Source organism: Heterodontus francisci, chromosome 14, assembly GCF_036365525.1.
Source record: "Heterodontus francisci isolate sHetFra1 chromosome 14, sHetFra1.hap1, whole genome shotgun sequence".
In the NCBI taxonomy this organism is placed as follows: domain Eukaryota; kingdom Metazoa; phylum Chordata; class Chondrichthyes; order Heterodontiformes; family Heterodontidae; genus Heterodontus; species Heterodontus francisci.
The window spans coordinates 40,790,244-40,807,680 of NC_090384.1; the positions used below are offsets into that span (position 1 = coordinate 40,790,244).

General features: G+C 44.2%; 1 protein-coding gene across 2 annotated transcripts in view; it reads right to left on the reverse strand.

The window, feature by feature from the left end:
- Positions 1 to 17,437, reverse strand: part of LOC137377283 (kielin/chordin-like protein) — a 455,612-nt gene that overhangs the window by 144,197 nt on the left and 293,978 nt on the right. For both annotated transcript variants that reach the window (XM_068046829.1, XM_068046830.1), the window contains exons 12-14: positions 15,325 to 15,441; positions 10,456 to 10,581; positions 8,766 to 8,843 (exon numbers count right to left, since the gene is read on the reverse strand). In XM_068046829.1, coding sequence (XP_067902930.1) covers positions 8,766 to 8,843; positions 10,456 to 10,581; positions 15,325 to 15,441 — 321 coding nt within the window. The remainder of the gene's footprint in view (positions 1 to 8,765; positions 8,844 to 10,455; positions 10,582 to 15,324; positions 15,442 to 17,437) is intronic.

A 17,437-nucleotide genomic window follows, 5' to 3' on the forward strand; every position in this document is an offset into this window, starting at 1 on the left:
AGGGTGAGTGTGAGTGTTGGCTGCTGGATGGGGATGTGAGCTGCCTTAAGAGAGAGGAATGAGTGTAGCTGCAAGGTGTGTTGACCTGAGGCATGCTGTGCAGGAGAATACTGGGAAAGTCAGTGTTATGCCACTCACCTTTCTCACTCTCCTGAGGTCCTGGATCCTCTTGGTGCACTGTCTCCAGGTTGGAGGCCCCAAACCTCTGCTGTTGACTTCCTCGGCCACTTCCACCCACGCCTGCTTGGTTGGAGATGCTGGCCTCTTCCTCCCATCCTTGGGAGACATCACCTCACTGCTGCCCCTCAGATCCTACAGCAGGACCTCCAGTTTGGGCGGCACAGTGGCGCAGTGGTTAGCACCGCAGCCTCACAGCTCCAGGGACCCGTGTTTGATTCTGGGTACTGCCTGTGCGGAGTTTGCAAGTTCTCCCTGTGACCGCGTGGGTTTTCGCCGGGTGCTCCGGTTTCCTCCCACAGCCAAAAACTTGCAGGTGATAGGTAAATTGGCCATTGTAAATTGCCCCTAGTGTAGGTAGGTGGTAGGGAGTATGGGAGTACTGTAGGGTTAGTATAAATGGGAGGTTCTTGGTCGGCACAGACTCGGTGGGCCGAAGGGCCTGTTTCAGTGCTGTATCACTAAAATAAAAAAAAATAAGAGTGAGAGACCCGGGGAGAAGCCTTCCCAGGTCTCCTTCCAATTCTGTGGTTGCTGCAGCTTCAGAAATCCAAGTGCTGGTGAACCCTTGTAACCCATGTCGTGGTCCTTTTAATTAGAAATCCTTCCTTTGACAGAATGGACGCATCATCCCACCAGTCCGCCCTCCCTAATTAGCTGGAGAACTCTAATACAGTGGCTCAGTTAAAGAGCCTCGGCAAAGCCCACCGCTTCACCATTTGGGTTTCTGAACTGCAAATGGCCCCGCCGTTCCTGCAGGGACTAAGTTGAGTAAATTCCGCCCGTTAACTCTGTTTCTCTCTCCACAGATGCTGCTTGACCTGCTCAGTATTTCTAGCATTCTCTTTTGGCATTATTAGAGAACATTTGCTCTAGGGAAGGGTGGCCAGATGTTGAGGAAGCAACAGTTTCATGATATAACTGTTTTTTGTAATAGTGACATGAATGTTTCACAATGCTCTTGATTCACACAAATAGGAACAGATTTAATCAATGACAAGAAGCACCACACAGAGATAATTAAACACAATACATTGTGAATGTATTTCTATGAATCCAAGACAACTTTTTGACAGTGAAAGGATCTCACATACAAGGAGTCTGAATCTCTGCATGCACATTCACTGAATGTTTCAAGCACTTCCACAAATCTCTTTAAATATTTTCATGTGGTTGCAAGGCTTAATTGTGTGTAATGTGGTTTACTTTATGATGCAAGAGAAATCCAATAGTGATAATTAACTGTAAGGTGTGTTTAACAGTTGGTATTTACAGTCCCTTTTATTGCCCTGCCAAGAAAGAATGTTACTCTGTGCCATTTATAATAACACATCATCTCCATTAGCCCTGGATTTACAGCCCTGCCATTGCATTATCTTGCTTCAGAAGTATGCCAAAGATCAAACCTTATATCAGCAAACTTAAACCAAAGTCTGGGCCAGTAGCCAGGCAATTTAAGCAATGCCCCTCACCCCACCACTCCCCCCCACCCCTCAACTCAGACTACCAATAGTTTCATTCCCGATCACGCCACTCTTCCTGCTGGTACTTGGATTACAATTACCAGATCTGTGGATACAACCCAAATTGAAAATGGATGTTACCAAAGTGTATCTTGTCTCATGACTGCTAAGTTTTGATGAATGTAAAATAAAAATCAGTTATCATAAACAACCTGGTTCTTTCTCTAGGACAGGAGGAGGATGGGACAAGATTCATGTCACATCCTGTGATGGCATTCTATGCATCACACTGTGGGTGCACGCGCATTTAACGGAGTATTTTTCAGCACAAAACAGATATAATGCACCTGAGCCAACAATTTTTTTCCTTTGATTACAGGCAGAACTGCAGTCAAGCTGTACAAGGCAGGCACACTGGTGGCATACATGGTTGTAGCGAGCCAAACCTCTGCCAATTTGCTCATGAAGCCAGTCATCATTTTATATTGCAGTTCATGAGGAAACATACACAGAGGTCAGTTTACATTACACCACAAATCAAAGCATATGTTTGGGCAACTACAAACTTGTAAACGAAGGTCAGAATCTGTGGTTCGACCAAAGCTGCAGCTGCCAATGTAAACGAAGCACCAGATGACAACTTGAGGGCATTGAGTGAAAATTAACAGGATGTCAGAAAAAAAAAGCAAATCCACTGAAATATCTAGAACTCTAGTCTCGTTCTTTTCAAAGTTACACAGACCAAGATTTAACTAAACTGGGTGAGATTCCCTGAGAGCACCTAATAATAAACAGAAACATTTGAGCAAATGCCGAGAAAATCTAAAGATAATACGAAACGCAAACTCTCTGCTTACACTCTATTGATATGATTCTTATGGAGAACTGTCATTTCATAGTGACAAATTGATTAGGAGGACACACTCAGACTGCCTTGGTTATTATGGAATGGTGTGTCTCCATGAAAACCAAATCAGCAGCCAGCCAGACACTCAGGAGGATTAGTGACATGCCTATGTTAACACTCACTGTTTCGACAGCGTGCCCTAAGGAGAGTTTCCCTGCTAAATGGCAGGGATAACAAAACTCCTACTTTGAAGAGGTGCCAGGGTAAAATATGTGTAAGATTTGGTCAGAAAATATCCCATCAATAGATTATTAATAAATGGAATATTTAACCAGTGACAAGTGCTTTCACACAAAAGACCTGGAGATCTTCGTGCATTATGGATTTTTCCTGTTCAGGAAAGTGACGCAATGGCAGACTATCAATAGACAACAATGTTGTCCATATGGAAAGATAAAAGTAATTTCATAGTCTCAAAAGGCAGGTACAGTGGATGCTTCTAATGGTACTGATGTAGTACTGAGTGTAAATTGTATCTCTTTGGCAAAGTGGTCCACACTGACCACTGTGTTCAGCAATATCTGCACCCAAACCACAAAGAATTTAAAGCATGGAACAAGAAAAGGTCATTTGGTCCATCAAGCTCACTCCTTCACAACCCAATGTGCAACTTCTTCGTTGCATGTTCTGCCTCAATTATTTAATTTATTGAGCACAACTATTGCTCTGAATCACAAACATTACCATTTCACTCCTGGCTGGTTGTTTCTCACAGATATATTTTCTTGGCCTCAGCAGTGCAGGAACCTTTGTACCTTCAGTCTAAATTGGGCAAGTGGATAACTATCCACAGGAGAGTCAGAGGAGACAGGAAGAACCAGAAAGGAAGAAAGTCTAGTATTAATATACACCTTTCATGATCACAGGACATTCCAAAGCACTTTATAGCCAATGAAATACTTTAGAAGTGTAGGGCTGGATTTTTAGCCATCACTGGGATTGGCAATGGAGGTGGGCAGGAATGGAATTTTGTGCCGCGGCCTGTGTGACGGTTCTCCAGCTCCATCTCGTCCCTGGGCCATTTTGCTGGAGGCGGGATGGTTGGGGGTGGGGGGGGTGGGGTGATGGGTAGGGCGGTTCCGGCAGGGCTACCTGCCCAGAAGCGGCAGGTTGCCAATTGAAGTAATCAAAGTCCTAATGTTGGAGGCCAACTGAGATTCTCCAGTTGGCCTTAAGGTTCCTGCAGGTGGCAGGGGATAGTTTAGCTGCCTTGTGGCAGCCTCCTGGCGGCAGACCAGGGGAGATGGTGGCCAGCACACCAAGCAGGCTTAGAGGCCTTCTCTGCCTGCATGGGTTCAGCAGCAGCCACAGGCTGCCTTGTGGAGGGGCTCCCCCCAACCCCCAGACAATGGTGGCCAGGCTGCCGAAGCTATTTTTAAAATAAAATTAAAGAAGTTGGAGCGAGGACACCTCAAAATGCAGGCACCCTCTCTCTCACTTATTTGCCATGGCATCCTGCTGCTGCTTTCAAGCTGCAGGGCCTCCTGTTGGCCTTCCAGCTTTGAGAGCCCACCCACCATCCTTAATAGGACATCGAGCCCACCCTCTGGCCACCAATTGGCTAATTTGGGTAAAATCACAAGTGAGTGATTGTTTCCCACACAGTGTGGGAATCTGACCCCCATTTGAGCCTGAAGGCGGGGTCCTGAAGCCCACAGGGAAATCCTGCCCATAGTCACTGTCAGAAATACAATAGCCAAATTACACACAACAGGCTCCCTCAAACAGCAATGTGATTATGACTAGATAATCTATTTCTTGTGGTGTAGACTGAGTGATAAATATTGGTGAGGACCGAGGGGATAACTCCCCTGCTCTTCTTCAAAATAGTGTCATGGACTTTTTTACGTCCACCTGAGAGGGCAGATGGGCCTGGGTTTAATGTCTCCTCCGAAAGAACCAACACAAGAAAATCCTGCATGTCTGGATTCATGAACAAGTTTTAACACTATGATGAGGTAAGGAGAGCAGTACAGGGGAGAAAAGCAACGCAATGGCAGTAAAGGGGAGAAGAGCAACACAATGGAATTGTGGTGTAAGTGATTACCTATGGGGAAAAAGAGTAACACCATTCACGAGGATCGACAACATTAGAAATTGGTATTCCATTAAAAGGAGGTAGACAGCTTAATCCATAGCTGCAGCCAGGAGCTTCAAATAGTTTGTTGCCTGGCAAGCTAAAGTAAGGAACATAATGGAGAAAGTGGAAAAACCTCTATGAAGGAAGTCATGATTGCAGAAGTCACGATTCATGTAGGAACCAATAATGTTGGAAGAAGTAGGATGGAGGTCTTGCTGAGGGAGTTTGATCAGAATGAAATCCAGGACATCAAGGTAGCAATCTCAGAACTAAACAGGTACCGTGTGCTGGACCAGTCAGGCAGAAACAAATTAGATATATCAATTCATAGTTGAGAAATGGTTCGGAAGGCTGGGTTTTAGATTCTTAGATCAATTTCTGGGGCAGTATGAAGCTCTCTAGACGATATGGGCTTTATCTAAACTAGACTGGCACTAATGTACTTTGTGAGAGTAAATAAGAACACTGGAGGATGATTTAACTTAGTAAAATGAAGAGAGGTAGGAATAAAACAGACTACAGAGAAGGGAAACTAATGGTAGAGAATAAGTTTTCTAACAAGATAGCCTGGTTTGAATCACATAGTGCAAAAGAAAGAAAAAGATCTCTTGAAGTTTCCTATAAACAATGAGGACAAAATGAACAGGAGGAGAGGTTACTTTATGATGCGACAGGTATCTGCAGACAGAAAAGTCATTTTGGGGTGCCATTGTTAATGGGAAAAGCCCAAGTAGTTTCTAATCTAAGTTCCTGCCTATGATTATGACAGCTTTCTGGCCTAGAGCGTAAGGGATACTATGTGTTGCAACATTTATCTTGACGATATCATACTCGGAAAGAAACAATTGGCATCCTTCGGTGCCAATACCAAAACCAATCCTCAGGCATGCAACTTTAAAAGGGCCAACTTCAAAGCAATGAGGAGAGAGCTTAAATCATTTCACTGCGGGGGTAGAAATAAAGAAAACATCAGTTATGAACAAAAAGAATGCCTTTAGGGGTTACTATTGAGTACAGGGGATAACTATATACCAAGGACTAATACATACAGATTAAAAGAATGTGACTATAAATGAAACAATATGAACAGAAATTAATGGAGGAAAATAAATTCCACAAAGCCTGCAGATAAATCAATGAGGGAAATCACTGGAAAGAGTACAAGAACCTCTCAAAAATGTGTAATGGGTGCTCGAAGGGGAAAAGAGGGAACTAGAAATTAGGACAGCTTTAAAATTCAAATGTTTTTCGAATATTATATCAGTAAGTTGGTGATGAAAGGAGAATTTTACTATCTCTGAAGGACACCACAAATGGGGTTGAAACAGAGATTGAATTAAGAATTGTTACATACTGGCTAGGGTTTTCAGCCTGTACACTTACTGACAGGGAAATTGCATACTGCTGAGCACACAAGCAGAAACCTTCAGTGATCTCTTCCTGAAAGTATTTACGAGGGAAGATAATAGTAGTATATCACCCAACAAACTTTGGCATCACTTTCATGAAGGTCCTAAAAAGTTTAAAATACTTAAAATGGATAAATGCCCAGGATGAGCTGTCATATACCTGATACACCTTAAAATGCTAAGTGAGACTACAGATGAAAACTATAAAGTGCTGACACTATGAGGAAGTCAAAGAATACATGGGAAGTTGCATTGGGTTGGAAACAAGACAATATGCTTGAAAACAGCCAAATTATAGGGGACTTACAGAAAGTATACAGTTCAATCTTTCAGGCATTCTCATTTTTCAAATGAGGAAGAGCTGCTGCAATTCTGGAAGCACGACCACACTCAGACAATACACCCATCACAGAGGCCAGGTAAGTTAAGATTTAACAACAGCTCGTTTCACAATTGCATAGTGGCTCTGCTACAAAAGTGAGTTTTGTCAATCTCAATCCAGCCATCTCAGGGAAAGGTAAAAATGGGTGCAGAAGTCACTTCGCACACTACTGGTGAGTCGGGAGTCACGTTAAAAATGCCCATGAAAAGAATGGATGACCTTAAAAAGAGGTGCACAGTGGCGCAGTGGTTAGCACCGCAGCCTCACAGCTCCAGCAACCCGGGTTCAAATCTGGGTACTGCCTTTGTGGAGTTTGCAAGTTCTCCCTTTGTCTGCGTGGGTTTCCTCCGGGTGCTCCGGTTTCCTCCCACAGCCAAAAGACTTGCAGGTTGATAGGTGAATTGGCCATTATAAATTGCCACTAGTATAGGTAGGTGGTAGGGGAATATAGGGACAGGTGAGGCTGGGTAGGAATATGGTATCAGTGCAGGATTAGTATAAATGGGTGGTTAATGGTCGGCACAGACTCGGTGGGCCGAAGGGCCTGTTTCAGTGCTGTATCTCTAAATCTAAAAAAAATCGAAATCTAAATCTAAAACCTTTATCAGCTCTGTGATATGCCTACGCAAAAGTACTTCCCAGGAAGTTTACCAACTTTCAGAAAAGTAAAAAGAAATTAGATCTAGTCATAAGATGGCCATTAAGCTTCCGTAGAAAGGAGAATCAAACCACTTATTATTTTCTTAACTTCCTGAAGAATAATGTTTGATTGCTACTTGGAAACCTCCAATTGCAGTATAATCACAATAAGGAGGTCATATGGCAATTCACAGGCATGGCCTCTTCCAAGGTGCAGTGTGCTGGAGCTTTCCTAAACACACATCGATTTGGATTAAAAGACTCGGCAAAAGCTTCATGTAAGTGAAGATTGATTTAGGAGATAAGGAAGCTGAACAATGGATCCATGATCAATTCAGAGTAATAGGCCGAGCTTTTATGCTTGTGGCAGGGGTCTCAGTGCCCGGAAAAAGTGACGCCGATAACCTTGCATCGTTTCTTCTCGGGAAGGCCTGTCAAATCTAGTGCCAATCATGCACTAGGTGGACAGCAGCGGGCCTTCCACAGGATCAAGGAGCCCATCTCCGGACCTCCCACCCTTGGAGAGCTGCTGGCCAAGCAGAACATCGGCACTGCGGAGGCAGTGGCTGCTGCCAGAGGAGCACCTGTTGGAGGCCCAAGAGCAGCGCTGGACCCAAGCCACAGGTAGGCCAGGATGGGAGGGGTCTCACAGGGTGGGGGACGTGGGGCAGGAGTGTGTAGGGAGGTTGCTAGCAAGGGCAGCGGGTGCCTCTCAGCAGGCCCCCGCCCTACCGATGCCATGTCCCTCGTTTAGGCACTGTGCCTGTTAATGAGGGACACCCCCCCCACACCACCCCACCCGGAGCCAGAAAGCAGCCTGTATGGTTTTTGCGCTGTGCTTCCCGTGTGGCGACAGGGCTGCCCGCCGCACGGCTATTTGCGGTGGCAGTGGGATGAGGCCTTTAATTGGGGATTAATTGCCCAGTTAAGGGCCTCAACTGGCAGCGGATGAGAAGGCTATTCACAGCCCTTCCCGCCCCATGCTAGATTTTGGCGGAAGCGGGATGGTGGTGGGAACCACTCCCACCCCCGACACTCCCGCCAATATCCTACCTGATTTTATGCTCTCCCAGTCTCCAAACCCACTGCGGGGAAGAGAATAATATTCCCCCCATAATCCGAATGCTGGCTACACTTAGAATATTGTGTGCAATTCTGGTCGCCACACTACCAGAAGGACATGGAGACTTTGGAGAGGGTACAGAAAAGGTTTACCAGGATGTTGCCTGGTCTGGAGGGTATTAGCTATGAGGAGAGGTTGGAAAAACTTGGATTGTTTTCACTGGAACGACGGAGGTGGAGGGGCGACATGATAGAGGTTTACAAAGTTATGAGCGGCATGGACAGTCAGAAACTTTTTCCCAGGGTGGAAGAGTCAGTTACTAGGGGACATAGGTTTAAGGTGCGAGGGGCAAAGTTTAGAGGGGATGTGCAAGGCAAGTTCTTTACACAGAGGGTGGTGAGTGCCTGGAACTTGCTGCCGGGGGAGGTGGTGGAAGCAGGTACGATAGCGACGTTTAAGAGGCATCTTGACAAATACATAAATAGGATGGGAATAGAGGGATACGGTCCCCGGAAGTGCAGAAGGTTTTAGTTTAGGCAGGCATCAAGATCGGCGCAGGCTTGGAGGGCCAAATGGCCTGTTCCTGTGCTGTACTGTTCTTTGTTCTATCACAATTTGCTGCAAAACAGAGGCTGGTATCCTCACCTGTACAGTCAACCCCATTGGGTAGGAGGCTAAATCCAGGGGAACATTCACTTTGGCACGACTGGCAGGGACCATCAGCTGTAACAACAAATGGAATGCAGGATTGGAAGCTTGTTATCCAAAATATAAGGCTTTTTACATGCATTAGCTGCAGAGTAAAATCCCCTCTACATTGTCCCATCAAACATTGCCAGACCAGGTACAACACAGGTTTGTCGTAGAATAAAATACCTTCTACTTTGTTCCAGTATTGTGTTTCAGGAGTTCCACAAAGACCGGAGGTTCACCCAGGGATTGGACAACAGCAAATGTTACCCAAATATTAAAAAGCGTGAGACAATAAGTTTTAGAACTGATAGCGTGCAGTCAGGAAAAGCTTCAAGAAGATTACATGTGTTGCTATCAATGCTGATCTAAGAAGCAGAGGCGAGAAGTAACAATCAGCATGGATTCAGAATTTTAAAAGGAATTTAAAGATCTACTAGAATTCTTCAAAATGGCAAGTAAACAGAAAAAGACTTTAATTAAGTAATCATTGTATGAGCACTACCCAGTGATAGAATTTACTGACATTTTCAGAAGACTCCAAGTATTCCACTTGTGAGACTTTAAAACATTAAGACTCATGCGATTAATGGCAACTCAGCTAAGGAAAAGCAGATAGATTTTAAATGTAGCAGATCAACAGAAGGTAATGCCAAATTGAACAGGAAACAGAAAACACGTGTGCATAATGAAACCATGTCCATTGGCAACGATGGAAAGAGAGGGATTTGGGTGTGACTCTTGACCACTGAAAGCATTCAATCAGGAGAAGTGGGTCATGGACTGGGGGCATCTCATGACCACTTGACTGCAAGTTAAAAATCATTTACCTTATACTGACCATTTGTGAAGCTACAGTTGAATATTGTGTGCAGTTTTGGCCCACAAATTTCAAAAAGACACTGATGGGTTGGAGAAAATTTATAGAAAAGCAACAAAGATGATTAGGTTTCCAAGGTCTAAGGAACAACTCATAAAACTAAACATTTTCACTGCAGAAAGGAAAACTGAAGGGGACAAAGCCAAGATTTTAATATGCTGAGAGGAATGCAAGATGTAAGTCCAAGCCTGTTACTTAACTTAGGCTATTAAAACAGGAGGGCATGAGTGTAAAATTGAAGTTCAAGTGGAATTGAATAATTGTCCCCTCAGTACACTTAAAAAGTGGAACATCTACAATGGTGAAAATCTATCACCCTCTTCAAAATCTCAAAAGTCTTCTCTGTGGTGCTCAAAATTGGACAAAGTTAAGGTAATTGAACAAAACCCCACAACATCAAATGATGCACTGATTAACTGCTTTGTAAAAAGCTGAGCAAGTCTTAGGTAAACAGAGAGATAGAGAGGGATGACCAAATACATTATAATCGTTTGTCTTCTGTTGGATCCATGGAAACATTATAAAGAAAGCCATGATTGAATAACTAAGGTATAAATTTAAATATCATGGAGTTTAGAGTTTAGCTCAACTACCTTTGATTTTGCCCAATCTTGTTTAATTAAAACTCTTCCATTGAGCACAAGCCTTCAGTTAGTGTTGCAGATAAACACAGCTTTCGCACTGCAGTACCAAAAACCACAATTGACAATTGCAACTATTTTCTGCGAGAACAGCATATCATGTGTAAGAGAGGGAGGGACTTACGGATGCAGGAGTGTCTGTCAAAGTGAAGCCGATACCCTGGATGGCAGGTGCAGGAGTAGCTTCCTGCTGTGTTGACGCAGTTATGAGCACAATGGCCATCTCCAGAAGCGGCGCATTCATTGTTATCTTAAAACCAAGAAGGGTAATTTATGCCCATGATATTTTAAAATTGATATGTCCTACCCTTTTGCCTATGATTAGGATTTTCCAATATGGTGTGACACAATGTGACCTCCAATTAAGTGGTGCGCACAGCAGTTTTTATATATATATCAATCTATGCATACATCTACGTGTACATTTCATTTGTGTACTCCAAGTTGATTTTATTCTTTAACGAAGCGAGTTCAGTTTGCTTTGTAAGCTTTTACATTTCAAAATTAACCTTGTTTCCCCCTTTTTTCCTCTCTTCCAATTGATTTTCCTCCAAAATGTGTTTTCTCAGTTGAGCCTCAAGCCTCAAGCCTCTTTCCCACCTGAACCCTGGAGCACTTTGGGCTTCAGCGATTAGGTTATTTATCTACCCTCCTGACCGTCTCCGTGTACCTATTCCATTTTTCACCTTTCTACTTCTGCTATTGGACGTGGGCAGAAGGTTGACCGGTGGAACGTTAATGCGTCTGTGCAGTTACACTCATCATTGCCTCATCCTGCCTCCTACGGACCAAAATCAACCAAAACTGACACAGTCAATCACACCATCCTCCTCCAAAGCCTCTCCACTGTTGTCCAGCTGGGTGGGACTGCACTCTCCTGGTTCCATTCTTATCTAGTTAATCACCATCAATGCTTCTCTTCCCATTCCTGCACTGTTACCTCTGGTGTCCCCCAAGGATCTATACTTAGACGTCTTCTATTTCTCATCTACATGTTGCCCCTCGGCGACATTATCAGAGAACACAATGTAAGTTTCCACACTGATGACACCCTCTCTTGACCCCTCCACTGTCTCTAAATTGTCAAATGGCTTATCCGACATCCAGTATTGGATGAGCAGAAATTTCCTCCAATTAAATATTGGGAAAACTGAAGTCTTTGGACCCCGCCACAAACTCCACTCCCTCACCACTGATTCCATCCCTCTCCCTGGCAACTGTCTGAGGCTGAGCCAGACTGCTCGCAACCTCGATGTCACATTTGACCCCGAGATGAGTTTTCAACCACGTATCTGTGCCGTCACTAAAACCGCCTATTTCTACCTCCATAACATCACCCGTCTCTGCCTCTGCCTCAGCTCTTCTGCGTTGAAACCCTCATCCCTTCCTTTGTTACCTCCAGACATGACTATTGCAATGTGCTCCTGGCCCGCCTCCTACATTCCACCCTTTGTAAGCTTCAGGTCATCCAAAACTCTGCTGCCTGTGTTCTAACTCGCACCAAATCCCATTCACCTTTCACCTCTGTGCTTGCTGACCTACATTGGCTACTGGTTAAACAACGCCTCAATTTTAAAATTATAATCCTTGTTTCCAAATGCCTCCATGGCCTGGTACCTCCCTGTCTCTGTAATTGTCTCCTGCCCTACAACCCTCTGAGCTATCTGCACTCCCCTAATTCCAGCCTCTTGAGCATCCCTGATTTTAATTGCTCCACCATTGGCATCCATGGTTCTGGTGCATCGGTCCTTAGCTCTCGAATTCCCTCCTTAAACCTCTCCGCCTTTCTACCTCTCTTTCCTCTTTTAAGACACTCCTTAAAACCTAACACTTTCACCAAGCTTTTGGTGATCTGCCCTAATAACTCCGTATGTGGCTCGTTGTCATATTTTGTTTTGTAATACCTCCTGTGAAATGCCTTGGGCTGTTTTATTATGTTAAAGGCGCTATATAAATACAAGTTGTTGTTGTTGTTGAAACCAGAGACTTATAGCCGGAAACCCACGGGCAGTTAAATCCTGTTCCTTGTGTACTACACAGTGAAACGCTCATTTGCTTTTAAAACGAGGCATAAAACTCCTGTCCTTGTAAAACTGTATCACAGGAGATTTTCAAGTATGTATGTAGAAATATAATACAATTGAAAGTACACGTCCTGTGGTATTTTAGGGCAGCAATGAACTGGACCAGCCCGAGTTGGGTAATTGTGTGAGCTGAGCCAGCTGTGCCATTCAATTGCACTCCTGGACAATTTCACTTTTCAGAATTCATCTTTGATCTGTACTGAAATACCGTTTGACATCCACATGCGCTGGTAGAGTCATACAATCATAGAGTTCTACAGCACAGAAACAGGCCCTTCAGCCCAACGTGCCTGTGCCAACCATCAAGCACCATTCTAACTAATCCCATTTCCGCGCACTTGGCCCGTAGCCTTGTATGCTATGGCGTTTCAAGTGCTCATCTAAATACTTTTTGAATGTCCTGAGTGTTCCTGCCTCTACCTCCCCTTCAGGCAGTGTGTACCAGATTCTAACCACCCCCTGGGTGAAAAAAGTCCTCCTCAACTGCCCTCGAAACTTCCTGCACCTTACCTTAAATCTATGCCCCCTGGTTATTGAGCTCTCTGCTAAGGGAAAAAGTTTCTTCCTATCTATCCTATCAATGCCCCTCATAATTTTGTATACCTCAATCAGATCTTCCCTCAGCCTTCTCCGCTACAAGGAAAACAACCTCAGCCTATCCAGTCTGTCGTCATAACTGAAATGCTGCAGCCCAGGCAACATACTGGTGAATCTCCTCTGCACCCTCTCCAGTGCAATCACATCCTTCCTATAGTGTGGTGACCAGAACTGTATACAGCACTCCAGCTGTGGTCGAACCAGTGTTTTATACAGCTCCATCATAACCTCCCTACTGTTATATTCTATGCCTCAGCTAATAAAGGCAAATATCCCATCTGCGTTCCTAACCACCTTATCTACCTGTGCTGCTGCCTTCAGTGATCTATGGACAAGCACCCCAAGGTCCCTCTGACCCTCCGTATTCCCTAGGGTCCGACCATCCACTGTATATTCCATTGCCTTGTTAGACCTCCCAAAGTGCATCACCTCACACTTATCAGGATTAAACTCTATTTGCCACTGCTCCGTCCATCTGACCAGCCCATCTATATTGTCCTGTTGTCTAAGACTTTCCTCCTCACTATTTATGACACCACCAATTTTCGTATCATCTGCAAACTTACTGATCATACCTCCTATATTCATGTCTAAACCATTAATGTACACTACCAACAGTAAGGGTCCCAGCACCGATCCCTGCGGTACCCCACTGGTCACAGGCTTCCACTCGCAGAAACAACCCTCGACAATCACCCGCCTCTTGCCACGAAGCCAATTTTGAATCCAATTTGCCAAATTACCCTGGATACCATGGGCTTTTACCTTTTTAACTAATCTCCCATGCAGGACCTTATCAAAAGCCTTACTGAAATCCATGTAGACTACATCAACTGCTTTACCCTCATCTACACCTCTAGTCACCTCCTCGAAAAATTCAATCAAATTTGTTAGACACGATCTCCCCCTGACAAAGCCGTGCTGACTATCCCTGATTAATCCTTGCCTCTCCGTGGAGATTAATCCTGTCTCTCTGAATTTTTTCCAATAGTTTCCCTACCACTGATGTTAGACTCACCGGCCTGGTTTATCCCTGCTACCCTTCTTGAATAATGGTACCACATTCACTGTCCTCCAATCCTCTGGTACTCCTCCTGTGGCCAGAGAGGATCTGAAAATTTGTGTCACAGCCCCCACTATCTCCTCCTTTGCCTCACATAGCAGCCTGGGATACATCTCATCTGGGCCTGGGGATTTATCCACCTTTAAGCCCGCTAATACAGCTAATAGTTCCTCCTTTTCAATGCTAATTTGTTCAAGTATTTCACAATCCCCTTCCCTGATCACTACACCTACATCATCCTTCTCCATAGTGAACACAGATGAAAAGTAATCTTTCAAAACCTCACCCATGTCCTGCGGCTCCACACACAAGTCAAATTCAAAACAATGAAACACCTTTGGAGTAGAGAATCATCCATTTGCTACGTGCCTGAGTCAATGTTCTATTGCTAGGCTGCTGCTGAAATTGCAAGAGCAAGATTCCTCCGGACGTCTATCGCTGATCTACCACTGGGCATATGCTCTATAGGTGTTCCTCTGCATCCATTGATGGCAGAGTGGCATGTCATGTTCATCTGGTTTTTTGTTTAGCTAAGAAAAGTGTCCCGGCTACAGCCACCATTCGTGCACTGGGAACGACGGATGAGAGCTGAGGAAGGAGCAGTATCCAGAACACCCACTCCACCTGTGAGGTATAATGTGTGAAAGAGTATTGATACTGCAGCTTCAATTAATAAATATAGAATCACACAGTACAGAAAGAGATCATTCGGCCCATTGTTCCTGTGTTAGCTCTTTAAAAGAGCTGTTTATTTAGTACCACTCGCCCGCTCTTTCCCTATAGCTCTGCGAATTTTTCCTTTTCAAGGATATGTACACTTTGGAATTCCCTTTTGAAAGTTACAATTGAGTCAGCTTCCAACATCCTTTCAAGCAGTGCACACCGAATTGCAACAACTCACTACATGAAAGTAAATTCCCATCTCCCCCTGTTTCTTTTGCCAATTATTTTAAATCTATGTCCTCTGGTTACTAACACTTCTGCCACTGGAAACAGTTTCTCCTTATTTACTCTTATCAAAACTCTTCATCATTTTGAACCCTTCTTTTAAATCTCCCGTTAACCTTCTCTGCTCGAAGAAGAACAATCCCAGCTTCTTCAGTCTCTCCACATAACTGAAGTTCGGTATCCTTGGTACCATTCTGGTAAATCTCCTCTGCAGAATGCAAAACTACACCCAGTTTAGATTTGAGATACTGGAACATTTATCCACTCCCCAAGAACTCAACCAAAAAAAGTGGTAGCTGACCTTGACAGTTGCGCCCATTCATGTGCTGGGTGTATCCACGTGGACAGAGGCACTGGAAGCTGCCAAGTGTATTCACACAGTGGTGGGAGCAGTTGCTCTTCTCACACTCATTCACATCTGCCAACAAAAGATAATCATAGCATTTCATGATCTGCAATAGGAAGACATTATCACAAGTTCTCATCATTACTCTTTTTTGATATTATGTGATTTTTGTACTTATGGAATGAGGAACTTTCGCTGAGAATGGATCCACTTTCTGCCACCCAGTGTCAGGGTGAAGAACTTCCAGGTACAGTCACTACACAGTTAGGCCCTGTGAACAGAGTGGGCAGGGCATGCTGGTATCTCAGGACTGCCCGCTGCCCCTAGACCAGTCCAAACCTGGCCCATTTTCCTGGGTTGGGATCATTTCCCATGCAGGGCAGGCTCTGGTCAGGATTTCTGGCACCAAGAGGCAGCCTGCTGCTGTAGTGCAGCATGACCCACCCCTGCACAACCAGAAGACCTGGCAGGAGATTTGAAGGGAGTGGAAAAATGCAAAGAGAACACCAACATTCTTTTAGGCCTTTGCTGAGCTGAGAACCTAAAAGAACGATGAACTCATTGGGTCATTTGGAAGGAGATGAGTTCTTTACTAGGCCATCCTCTCCCTCCATTCAGAGATCCTTGGTGAACAACTGCTGCCCTGGGCCCAATACCACCTTTTTCCTGGCAACCCTGGGGAGCAAGGTGGTGAATGGGAGCAAAACTGAGCTGAAAGCCTGGCCTGGGCCTGCCCCACTGCTGCTAGCATTTCCATGTGGCAGCTGGGGAAAGGCTAGCCAGCAGCAGTCCCAGTGAGCACAAGGGTAGGAAAAAACGGAGCGTGGGGTGGGAATGCTGCGGGGTAAGTCTTCCAGCATTATTTTTCCCCCTTTTCCAACATGTCCAACTTGATTTAAAAAGATCCCATTTCTATAAACCGATGTGCATCTCTTTAGAACATGCAACTGAATTATGGCAAGTTCCTTTGATATCTATAATTGCATCAGTACAATGTGATATCAAAAAAATTAGGCAGCACTCCTCTCCGTCTCCCCTCCCCCCTCAAGAAAAGTAAAGTTTTCCAAAGCATTTTTTTTTATACTGGAGATTCAGTTCAAATTTCATTTAATTCCTCCCACAATCACCATACTGTTCAGCATTTCTTGATTTATTCAAAATGTCTTCATATCTTCCACAGAATCTATAAGCGACAGTGCCTCGTGATTATGTGAGATTTCCTGCTGACATCACATTCCCAGTATCTAGCTGAAGGGCCAATGAACCCTTTCACTCAACTTGAGTCCTTGCAACATGAAACCAGCTTCTTCCCTATTCCAAGATATCTTGGCAATTTCTCTGTCCTGTACTTCCCTTCCTTTATTTATCTTGTGATGATAACTTTCTTACAGCCTCCCAACTGAGTCATTTCTCCTTTCTCTCTCCAATGGTGTTTTCAGACTTCATAATTAATGTGATTGGCTACAGGGGAGGTCAGTTGGTAAACACCTCCCAGGCATCTGTGTTAATCTGTTAATTGTGTATCAATTGATTATATGAAGGTGGAGGATGTTAATTGGGGTCTTACTTGAGCACTTATAAGCAGACACTTACTAAGACTGGTGAAGGGTTTGAGTGAGGAGCTACAGGTTTGTCATCCTTTTACACTACACAATAAATGTGAAATTGAGTAAAGATAGGCTCCAGCATTATCCTTCCAAATCAAGCTTTCTGGAGTTTAACAATCTGCGCCTGGTATATTGGAGATGTTGAAGATAGTCCATGATGCCTGTGGCTCTAATGTTTCTCCTTTCCTCTCCCCTATAAGTATATGCTACCTCACAGCAATGCTAGTGATAGGAGAAACTCAGCAATGTGATGTCCTGTGGGAGCACCACAACCCTGGATTACTCAGTCTTACACTGAATCTCCTAAATGCCATATCACATGATTGCCCAAATTAACAGATGAGCAATGAACGAAGCAGCACACTGTTAAAGTTACAGTACTGGGATTAATTCACTCATGGAAAGTCCTAATTATTCACTTGTATCGGCAATCAGTGTAACTTGCCAATTCATAAATCATA